This window comes from Eriocheir sinensis, chromosome 10 (genome assembly GCF_024679095.1).
Source record: "Eriocheir sinensis breed Jianghai 21 chromosome 10, ASM2467909v1, whole genome shotgun sequence".
NCBI classification, from domain to species: domain Eukaryota; kingdom Metazoa; phylum Arthropoda; class Malacostraca; order Decapoda; family Varunidae; genus Eriocheir; species Eriocheir sinensis.
In genome coordinates, this window is record NC_066518.1 from 11,457,691 (window position 1) to 11,469,817 (window position 12,127).

The following is a 12,127-nucleotide window of genomic DNA, read 5'->3' on the forward strand; positions in this document are numbered from 1 at the left end:
CTCCACCGCGACGACCAAGACGTGAGAGGAGGAGGCCAGGATGGCTTACAGATTTTGATACAGAATGATTTGTTTAGTTCCAGTTATGTTTTATTTGTTTTGTTGTTGGCGAGGCGGGTCGCCTGCGCTACGCCAAGGCTTAGCTTAGTTTAAATTGTAATTGGCGCCACGTGACGTAATGAGGGTTCCCTGCGGCCCCGTTGAGGGGCGGGCTGGAAGGACGCCATGCGGCGATGAAGAGTGGAGACGGAGAGAAGACAAAGGACGCGCTCGCCTGTGCTCTGTGCCTTAGGACTTAATCGCCTGTGATTTGTGCCTTGACTGCCTCCCCCTTGGACTATAAGGATTGTACAACGTGCTATTGCTTAGTAAACCCCAAGAAAGTCCGCCCTGTATTTAATTGTGCCTCGCTGTGTGCTCTGTGGGTGTGTGCGAGTGTGTCCGCCGGAGTGTCTTTGTGTCTGCTGTCCGCCTCGTGGGAGCACAGCCCAGTTTTGGGAGAGCACCTGTCTGCCTGTGTGAGGGGTAGACAAGTGGAGTATAACAGTATTGCAATATGTGTTATGTTAGGAGTCTACTGACTGATATTAAGCCTAATCCAGTCATCATATCTAAGGTGTTATACAGAATCGGACGAGTGTGGGGTACTCGTCTAACCCCTCCACCAACGCCCCGAACAACCCTCAGACCACTCCTTCCCTACCCCAATATCGCAGTATCCCCCTCCTCGTTTCCCTCTTCACCCCTCTACTCACGCCATCCCCCTTCCCCAGCTCGAGGCTATGACTTAAGCAGAGGCAGGGTATAACTCATTGACTGCCGAGGCGCATCCATTAGCAACAATGTTGTCCCTTTGCCCCCAGTAAACTCCTAACAAAACACATAATTGCAATATGGTATATCAGCCATAAATTAGGTCCGGGTGTTATAGGTAGTGTGCTGAAATATCATACTGATCCAATGATTCGTTTAGGAGATGAGGGCGAGAAGGGGGAGAAGTAGTTGTGGTTAGGAATAGTTTGGGAGGGTGTTGGGGGGGGGGGGGGCACACTTTCCTTCGAATGCGTCAACATGACGCGTCGGGTTTGTGTTATTTTTCACGAGTAAACTCCTCACATAACACATATAGTAATATGGGATGTTAGCCATAAATTAGGTCCGGATGTTAATTGTAGTGTGCTGAAATATCATACTGATCCAACGACTCGTTTAGGAGATATTTGCGAAAAACAGCGTTTGTCCGCCGCTGAAATGTATAGTAGGCTACATATTCAGTTTCCCTATCAATTGCAAAACTAAGGCGGCCACATTGAGACCTTATATAATTACTACCATCATAACCTTAAGGGCCACATTCTTAAACAATTCGGAGGTCAAGGCTAGCTACATAAATTAGACACGGTTTTCGTATGAGTTTTGGACATTTCCAGGGGTAATGACCCTAGTGGTTGTTTGACAAGTCTGTTCAACAACTATGAACCTAAAGTAACGATTGCTCTCCTTTTTTGGCCTTTGGAAATAGTTGATGTGAGAGGTGAAAACGTCTGTGGGTAAGGACCATGTTGAAAGTAAAATTGGGTCAGCGTAAGAAAACTTTAAAGATGTTGAACGTGAAATTATAGGTCGCCATCAACATGTAGGCTTCTCACGGTCTCTACATACGCAATTACCAAACGAGGGAATAATAAGGCATGTACAGAGCTCTTACTGAGGTTATGTGGCTTGATAATGAGTCCCGCGAGGGCAGCCTAATATTGAAAGTAAAACGGTCAGTATATGAAAAACTTTACATGTACAATGCTGAGAATACCGAGTTATGATAAAATATTCAACTCACAAACATAATTAATACCAAACGAGAAAAGGCCCACAGTTGTTACTAACGCCACGAGTTCAGAAATATATAGTCGGAAGAGTAATTGATGAAAAGTAATACTGGGTCAATGTACGAATTAATTAAGGAATAAGGGTCATTATATAAGCATTTCGTCGTCCAAGCACACACATTCGATCGGCAAGGGTTTCGTAGGTGTTGCGGGGCTTTCCATGGGTAGTTTTTTGTGACCGTGGTGGTAGTTTAACAAAGCTTCTCTGCCATGAACGTGAGATAACTCTATTAGAAAGCACTTATCCTCTTTCTGGCCTGTAGAAATAATGCATGCGAGTCAGGAGCGTTTAAAAATAGCGACCTTGAAGTGTCAGTGCAGCCTTCGAGAGAGAGAGAGACACACACACACACACACACACACACAAAAAAAAAAACAAAAAAAAAGTCCCTTGCACTAACGATATCAAACAATACTCATATTTAAAGGAAACTACACTAATGTCTTGATGATTCAGCTTTGCGAACGATAAAGCAATAATCATCCCTCTTGTATACGGACTATCAAACCTCATTCAAAGGAAACTAGGCTGCAATAATGAAACTAATCACTCGTATGCAGACAACCTAAACTAGGCTAGGAAACTAGGAAACTAGGCTACAATAATGAAACTAATCACTCATATGCAGACAACCACCTGTCCAATTAGCCTTACCCTTCCATACACTCACCTGGACCAATAGATTACTGCTAAACTACACTATTAACTGTCCATTGGTTTAAACTCATTTCAAACAAGCACTTGAAATTTGAAGGCGTTTTCCTCAAAATGATCAGATACATATATCGTAAAGCCTGATCACTGTGCTTTCTGTTATTACGGGTTAGAATAAATGGAGGGACAAACACGTAGATAATAATAAAAATACGAACACAACTTACCTCTCTGAAGAACACAGGCAAAATGGGAGGCGAGGGAAGGGGGGAAAGGGGAGGGAAGAGGACTGGTTGGGACGTCATGGTACTGCTTCGGTCGTCGTAGGATCTCGATGGCTTACAAATACGGAACGAGCACTTTGGTAGTTTAATTCAAATATAATAATGGCGATGGAGGAGATACAGTTGGGATTTTTATGGATTGTTTTATGATGCTGGTAATACTTTTAGACTTTGCATCATGAACGGGAAAATCACTCATGAAAACTAGGCTGACTTTTTCTGTGGCCTTAGGAAAAAGTAATGGGAGCCCGATACGTTTATATGGATGCCTTGCTAATACAGAACGACGACTTTGGTAGTTCAATACTCACACTATCGAGGAAGGAGGGAGGGAAGGTAGGAAAGGCTGTTCGAGACGTTGTAGGACCTTAATGCCTCATAAATACAGAACAAGGACTTTGGTCGTTTGATACGAACATAATAACGAGGGAGGGAAGAGAGGGACTGGTCCTGGCTGGTTCTATCTTGCCGAGTCTTAAAGCCTTATAAATTGATAAAAAGCAAGGACTGGTAGATTAATGCCTTACGATTGTCAAATGGTTTACAGTATATGATTGTAATAGTCACACAGCATGGGAAATATAGCATGCTAGGGAAAATGAGGTTGTTGGTGTCTAAAACGAAGCAGGCATGAACAAGTAACTCATTATCCTTCGTCTTTTTTGTGTGAGCTGAAAGACATAAATCTGTAACTGAACAAGGAACAATGCACACTACAGATGACATGTGAAGGGGAGGGAAAAGATATTCAGCATGATACAAACAGATGTTATGTGAAGTAAAGTATGTATGTGGTCCTGATAGAAGTAACATTTGGCTAACACGCCAAGAAGCATAAGATAATCTGCTATATTCTACTAGACATGTCCTCAAGTCCATCTTGGGTCCATAGGTCACATTTTCCAGAACTTTACATGAGGATTCTACCTTCATTTTGGTCATATGTTACATTTCCTACATGAAAGGTAAGTATATGTGTGTGTGTGTGTGTGTGTCAAACAGTTCATATACCTCTTAGAGAACTATGATTGAATGACATTAAAATGTACTGACGGAAAAAAATATTTCTTATACATTTAGAGCCCTTAAATCAGTTGCATATAAATTGTGAATCATATTTGAATGTGTACTAACTATATTCTTTTCACTTTACTATTGTATCTCAAAAGAGTGAAATACATAATACATTCTAAGGTGAACATCTCAAGTTGATTAACTTTTGGAGAAGTGATAAAAACTGATTGACTAAATAACAGGTCACATGGAAAACAGCACATGACAATGAACTATGAAGGCTGCCGTGGGGTACCAGAAAGCACTGGTAGATGGCCTGGTCCAGCTTACAAGTACTTTCTGCAGGTGCAGGAAGGGGTTAGGTGTTCCAGCCCAGAATGTTGATCATTTAAAAATATATTTTGCCAATATGGTGGGAGATACATATTCTTTGGAATACATACACTTCATTAATTAATTGGCCTTCATTCAGTCATTTTCCATTGCTCGTCCCAAGTTAATCAGTCTGCAATACTCACTCAAGAATGTTGTTACATATTTCATGAATACACTAATCAGTTTTTAGATATTTAGGTAATGGGCTGACCTTGACAATGATATCACCCTCCTCTGAGCAGACAATAATAAATCTAAAAAACCAAGACTAAAACACTGGTACTGTAAGGTATTTGATATGATTCCCTCAATAAAAAATTATGAGGGTTTGGGGAAGGGGGAAAAGGACATTAAAAACTTCAAACATCAATCTATCTTTATTTAGAACCGAAGCTTCTGGAAGAGCCAGCGATTCTTCCCAGACTTGTACCTGAAAAGAAACATATAATCAGTTTCTCCTGAATAACGAATGTAAAAACTTTTGGCAAGACATTATAAAATTATAGGAAACTAATGTAACCACAAGGACAAGCCACAACAGCAAACACATGGCGTACAGGACTGAAGCTCTGATATAACAAGCATCAAGTCAAATGATGCTTGGCAAGTACATTTATGACCAAAACACTAATATATGACATCACCACTTAGCAAGTGAATTTAAGTTTGGTATCACCACTTGATGACCCAAACACTTTCACCCTCTTGCTTCTTCTTCCATTCTCAGGGGACCCTCTCTCTCTATACAAGCACATTATATTTTTCACTATACACACAATTTGCCTACAGTAATTAGTACAGTAACGTACAGCACAGGTTTGTGGCCTAGGTGCAGTAAGCCTGAACTCAAATTTCGGTATGTAGTAGGCTATGTTATGAAAGCCAACTGAGGGAAGGGAGACTTCCAGGTCCTGTTTTTGTCATTCAGGGCAAAAAATTGTGTGCAGAACACCACTCCCAGGAACACTTTAATTTTCATATCATCCACAGTGGGAAACCAAAGTTGATTGGTCAGTCATTTTCAGAAATATATAATAATGGAAAGCATTGCAACTTCTTCAAAATAAAATCTAGACCAGGGGTCAACAACCCGTAATACTACAGGAGCCACTTTTCATAAAAAGTTCTTCCTAGGCATTCTGAGAATATTTATAATCATTGCTAAGTTACTTTTAACTAGTTTTAAGTGAGTTATCTCTGGTTAGACCCAAATGAAATTCTTTAGACACTCTGACTCTGGTGACAGGAATTCCACACCCTCAGGAAGCCCCATCATTTTGGTGCTTTTTCCTTTTGTGGTCAAATATGGGATCATATGAGGCGTATAGTGTAAAAGGGGTTACCAAACCAAATCGGATGGTATTGAGTTTTTGGCAGCTTCTGATAGCTGAATTCTTACCGCATCATGTGGTGAGGCAAGCTAAGGAGAAGGCGACCTAAGAGAGGATGATTCATAAGCCTAAAGCTGCATGATTTTTCTGTCAAACTCGCCCAGCGTGAGGTGTGTAGTGTGTGGCAGTCTCTTTAAAAGAGGCAAGCGGCTTAGCCAATGTGGTGATTGATCCCTACTCCCATGGCTGTGCCATAAACCATAGAGGGAAACTGACCTTTTTTTTTATTAAGCCTATGGAATGAGTTTTTTTACACTTAGGGTTATTTTTCTTTTACATAATCAAATATCGCTTGATGAAAGTTATCTTTAAGTGATTAAAAACATCAAAACCAACCCATAAATAATCAAATACAAAAGGAAAGTGTCCCAAAACCTAGAATTTCTGAACACTTAGTTCCAATAATTGATGTTTTCACCTTGAAAGGAAGGCTAATTCTTGCTATCATTGTAATTTTCTTTATGTAGTCGAATGGCTTTTATTTCAAGCTTTTCATTAACACATAAACGACTCAAATCCACCAATAAATAGCAGAGTTGCAAACAATTTTGAAAACGTTTCTTTATCCCTTTCTTTGCGCGTGGGACGGGACGCGACTATCCCCTCAGGCGCAGTCAGGCAGCCCAATGGGGGGTCTCTTTTAACCTCTGTAACTCAAAATCAATTCATCACAACTAAAAACCAAAAACATCATTGGAAAGAGGAGGCCCAGATACATAGGAGTCGGTTATGTATGCCTCTCCTGCGAACGTACATGCATGTTCAGGAAGTGATGAATGTGAACACTTGCATCAGTGCGTGCAGGATGATCAGCCATATTGAGGGAACTGCGGACATCTTTCCTTGAGATTCTGGCAAGGTTGTATTGCCAACTGCAATATTTACAACTATTTGGTCAAAGAATCAGTCAGGTGATAGGTGAGTGAAGCTATGCAAAAATGCCGCTATATTGGACATGAACATCCACCAGTTACTCGTCCATAGATTTGCCGCGCTGGGCTAATATGCTTTTCCACCAAATTTAGTGAAGAACTCATTCAATTGGCAATCCTGTGTTGTGAAAAATAGTGTTGGAACACTCCCATATGTGGGAGATTTGAGTGCGGCTGGAGCTCGCAGCAAGCGTTTAACACCACCAGCAAATACGCCTAATGCTCGCTGCGAGCCTTTAGCAATGAAAGGGTTAAATACGATTTTCCCAAAACTATAAAAATGGCAGGTTGCCCCTTTTACACTATACGCCTCATATGCTATCTGGCAACTGTCCTTAGTCTCCATAAAAACAAACAACAAATCATTATCTGCCAGTCTTTCCAATGGAAGAACAAATACACTCGACCCTTGATTTTCCAGACAAAATTCTTGGTCTGGCAATTGTCGGACATATACCCGGTCAAGTCTGGGAAGCAAAATAGATTCCAGGTAAAAACTCTGTGGTTTATCAAAGTCTAGTGGTTGCTGGATGTATGCCCAGCCAACAAAAGGTCTGGCCATGCAACACACTCCTTCCCACCATCACTGTCTGGTCAATACTCGCTACCATATGTCTTGAACCAGAAAAATCAGTCTATGCATCCTTACTCATGAGACTTTCTACATAACAAAGTGAAGGCTTTTTGTTAATTTATGCGATAGGTTTCTCGATATCATCTGCTTGAAAATTCTGTAAACCTAACTTAACCTAACAAAACCCCGAAGAGTTACCATACGTCTCGACTCAGGAAACTCATCAATTCTTCCTTACTAAATGACTCTCTATATAGCATGAGTTCCTTTATTAATTTATGCCATAAAGCGTCCAACCGCTCAGGACATTAAACGAAATGATGATGAAAATTTGTCACCTATCATGTGACTGAAAATTCTCTATACTTAACCTAACCTAGCAAACTCTGAAGTTACTATACATCTTTACTCAGAAAAATCATATATGCTTCCTAAATAACGAGACTTATTATCAAACAATGGGAGGTCTTTCTTGGTTAATTTATGCAATAAGTTTCTGGCTATCATGTGTTTGAAGTTGCCTTAACTCTTTCATTGCTAATCCCTCGCAGCGAGACTATCCCCCCAGGCACACTTGGGCAGCCCAGCTGAGGGAGGGGGGGGGTCTCTTTTAACTGCTGTATCTCAAAAACTATTCATCACAGCTAAAAACAAAAACACCATTGGAAAGAGGAGGCCAAGATCTATAAGATTCGGTCATGTAAGCCTCTCCTGCAAACGTGCAGGCACGTTCAGGGGTTGTTGCCTATGAACGCGACTGGCGCTCGCACACCACCACGCTAGTGCTCACTCTTTTGACCTCTGCATCTCAAAAACTACTAATCACAAGTAAAACACAAAAACACCATTGGAAAGAGGAGGCCAAGATCTACAAGATTCAGTTATGTAAGCCTCTCCTGCGAATATACAGGGACGTTCAGCAAGTGACGCTAGTGCTTGCTCTTTCAACCATTGTATCTCAAAAACTATTCATCACAGCTAAAAAACAAAAACACCATTGGAAAGAGGAGGCCAAGATCTATAAGATTCAGTTATGTAAGCCTCTCCTGTGAATGTACAGGCATGTTGCCTGTGAAGACGTACATTTATGCATGCGCGACGGCCAGCCATATTGAGGTAACTACTGAGTCTTGATGGGGTGCTGGCAGGGTAGTATTGCCAACTGCAAAATTTACAACTATTTGATCAAAAAATCAGTCAGGTGACAGGTGAAGCTATGCAAAAATGCTGCTATATTGGTCAACAACATCCACCAGTTACTCATCCGTAGATTTTCCACTCTAAGCTGATATGATTTTCCACCAAATATAGTGGAAAACCCACTGAATTGGAAATGCTGTGGGGTGAGAAATATTGGAACACTCTCATACGTGGGAAATTTGAGTGCGACTGGTGCTCGCAGCAAGGATTTAGCACCACCGGCAAATTACGCTAGTTCTTGCTGCGCGGATTTAGCATCGAAAGGGTTAAACTTAACCTAACCTGTATAGTAATATAGTACAGGTTCACAAGTTCATTTTACGGTTGCATAACTTTAGAACAGTGCTATACCCAGTTACGTCAAGAAGGTATTTTTCACTGAAAAGTATTCAAGGATACTTTCAAGAAGTATTTGTATTTGTATTTAAATTAAAACCATTTCTGTGTATTCATATTCATATTCGTTGGAATTTGAAGTTTTTGTATACCGGTACATATTAGAATACACAACTCTGGTATTCACTCCATCCCTGCCACCAAGCCCCACAAAATAGCATACCAACTCCATGGGAGGAAAAAATAACTAAATAAAATATGTAGTGATATAATTGCATGTTTGGTTACCCTACAAAGTTACCAGGGTAGTTCATCATGCTTTAAATGCAAATAATAGACTATGAATGACAAAAATTTAAGAATGTAATACAAAATTATTCAGACATACTATGAAAGAAGTTTTGTTTTCTCTAGTGGCAAATATCCTTTCCATTGAGACAGCATTTTACTGTGTGCTTGACATAATTAATACAATCTTTCATATTACAAAATTACATTCATCAGTATGCTCTGGTTCTCAACTACTGGCTGACTTGAGATGTCTTTTTCCTTAAGTATTAACAAAAAGATGTTATGTTTTAAATTTTTATACATACCTCTCCTCAAGCTTGGCCTTGACCATCCTGCGGGCCTTTTTCCTGCGAGCGGGATCCTTCAGGATCTCCTTGTTGATCTTAACCTTGTCAAAGACAATGTCAGTTGCGGTGTAACGCGTGGGCATCACGTGCTTCAAATTCACAATCTGTTGGCAAAAAAAGGCATCATAAAAGAAGGGAAAATCACAATTATACAAACATGTTAAAATTTTTGTAGTGTGCCACATCATCCTTCCCCTACATTGGAGTACTCAACAGAATTAAACAATAATGTTCATGACAAACAACAAAAATGTTCATAAGCACAGCAGACATACCCTGACAAAAGGCTTGATCTTAGAGCGGCGGGCAATCTTTTTCTTGCTCATGCTCTTGGTGACCTTGCGAGGGTACCGCTCAATGCCCGCCACCAGGCCATGCTCATAGGGGCGGTCCTGTGTGCCCTCATCGTTGCTCTTGATCACGATGGCTTTCTTGCCGGCCTGCTTGCCGGTCAGCAGGATCACCACCCGGCCTGGTTTGTATACCTTTACCATGCTGCAACAATAAAATTAATTAGTTTGTGCATATAGTTTTATATTTATCTTATTCTTAAAAGTATAAAATCACTAGATATATCCAAAAACAAGGTTAAATTTCTGTATTTTAAATTGTTAACTACTAACTGGTAACTTGCAAACAATATCTTACATTAATAAATAATTCATCAAAAACAGTAATTGGTCAAAGGTTGCAAACCTCAAAATCACTGGTGCATAACATTACGAACACTAATGAGAAGCAATGTCATTTAACCCTTTCACGTACCATGACGCGACGCGATTCACAGCAAAACAGAATCGTCTACAACAGCTTTTGACTCAAATCACGTCAAAAACTTTTAAAAATTCACCAAAAATAAAGTATCTTTCAGAATCATGTCAAAATTTTTGGCGTCAAAGATCCAAGCTAGACCTATAAAATAAAATAATTGTCAACTCTCTCATGCCGTTGGATTTGAAGTGATAATTGTTTGTGGTTTAGTTGCTTCTCAGCAGGCAGTCTGTGAGCATGACTGTCATCCCTTTAAATTTATTTTTTTTCCCAGTTGGTAACCTTCACTATTTATTTGCTTTTATTTTTTCTTTCTTTCATAAGGCAGAATAATCTCTCCCAAAACCAACGATATATAATAATGCCAGGAAGGAATAATCGTGGATGAAATCAATAAAATTTTCGCAGCATGGTCAGGCCATTCCGTGAGGCCCCCTAGGGAGCCCCAGATGGATGTCACAGTGGAAAGAGAGACTTGTTAAACTTTTGGTGCGTGAAAGGGTAAAGTTCCAGTACTTGCAGCAGGCAACATGCTAGTCAGTAGCCTTCATCTATCCCTGTATCATCCTCACCACTAAAGTAAAATTCAATGAGCAAGGTATGTCATGTGTCTGCGTAGCGTATAGGTGCGACGAGAGCTTATTCTCCTTGAGCATTTGTAATGGAAGACATGTTACAGTTTTGGAGCCATTTTGCATGTTATCGATTTGAAAACATTCGCCACTACACAGTCCAGACAGTAGTCAACGGTTACTGATTTAGTGAAAATCGGTCTTGAATTTTGTTGATAGGTTACTGTATTCCTTAGGCTGCATTATGCAAGAAAATTTGGTTGGTTTGAAAATTGATTAGCATGGGGTGAAGTTCATTGTTTCTCAATTTCAATTTTGAGTGTGGAAATCACTATTTATGGGGAAGGGGATGGTGCATTCAGGAAAATAATGATTTCTCGGACGAATAGCAAGCAAATTGATAACATCAAAACATAAAATAAATTGTCCTAGGCCATTGTCGTGTTTTAAGATAGACATTGCTGATCATGAGCCTTACTAACATAAAGCCATAAAACCCAGGGGTCTGTGAGGGGATTAAACTGCACTGAAAAGAGAAATGTAAAAAAACAATTGCGCAAATTATTTGGAATTATTCCAGAGGCATGCCCGCCACTGACTGGGGGAAGGTAACACCATGTGGGATTCCTTCCATTAAACACCATTACGGGGACGGTTCTGCTGCCAAATTCGAGGCATAATATTAACCACACGGACCTCACGTTAATGAACCGGCCCCAGACAGACTATTGTGGGCTGCAAAATATGACGAAACATTGAAGTGGTTAAAGCAATCCCCAGCGCCAGACTATTTGTTTACATCGGCTCGGGGAACTTAGGTGTTAATTTCTCTGCGTCTACCTGCGCCATCACCTTAGGATTAACACACACGCCTCCCAACACTATACTTGATCTCAGTGAGGCACCACAATGGCCCGCCGCCCCGCGATGCCACAGATAATGGAGGATAAACTTAACACACGGCACTTGACTCACACGGCGCTATGGTGGGCAGCAGAAGGAAGGCCTGGTGCGATGGTTCTTCTCGGGAAAGCACGTCAACAATATCTCGGGTGTTTTTGTGGGTTTTATTCGTGTGTGAATATTTTTAGGGGGTTATGAGGAGTGTCTTATATAAAATCTAAGTGTAAATGATGAGGTACATGAGAAATATATAATTCATTGGTGTTGGCCTTGGTCTTGCCGCCGCCAGCCTTCAGCCCGCGTAATTTGAACCACAAAATGAGAACTGCGGCTTTATTTTTAAGGAAAGGGAAATGATCTGATAAATGTTATATAGTATGATTATATTATAATATTTAGAGACATGCGATCATCGTTTATCACGTCTTTGAATATACCACAGGAGCTTACAAGCCGTTTAACTTGATTACATAAGCAGGCCAAGGGAATGCGGATTACCACATCCTTTCAACAAACATTACAATATAGAGAGCTCTCAATGCATATATTTCCGTATTATTCCGGAATTACGCCCTCGTCACCGCGAAGAACACCTC

At 40.5% G+C, this 12,127-nt stretch overlaps 1 protein-coding gene and 1 long non-coding RNA gene across 4 annotated transcripts; one reads left to right on the forward strand and one right to left on the reverse strand.

Annotated features, from left to right (window-relative positions):
• Positions 1–4,578: 4,578 nt before the first annotated feature.
• On the reverse strand, positions 4,579–11,756 carry LOC126996590 (60S ribosomal protein L27-like). Of its 3 annotated transcripts, none has more exons than XM_050857195.1 (4): positions 11,604–11,756; positions 9,561–9,780; positions 9,244–9,389; positions 4,579–4,644 (listed from the first exon to the last, which is right to left on the reverse strand). In XM_050857195.1, the coding sequence occupies exons 2-4, from the start codon at positions 9,777–9,779 to the stop codon at positions 4,596–4,598; spliced, it is 414 nt and encodes a 137-aa protein (XP_050713152.1). In that variant the 5' UTR covers position 9,780; positions 11,604–11,756; the 3' UTR covers positions 4,579–4,595. The 3 variants fall into 3 exon arrangements, with proteins under 3 accessions (XP_050713152.1, XP_050713153.1, XP_050713154.1); XM_050857196.1 differs by having other exon boundaries at positions 11,481–11,610; XM_050857197.1 differs by lacking the exon at positions 11,604–11,756 and adding an exon at positions 11,516–11,534.
• LOC126996591 (uncharacterized) lies at positions 4,651–9,204 on the forward strand. Its single transcript, XR_007751275.1, has 2 exons — positions 4,651–7,939; positions 8,090–9,204. It is a non-coding gene; the product is annotated as an uncharacterized LOC126996591 (long non-coding RNA).
• Positions 11,757–12,127: the final 371 nt, after the last annotated feature.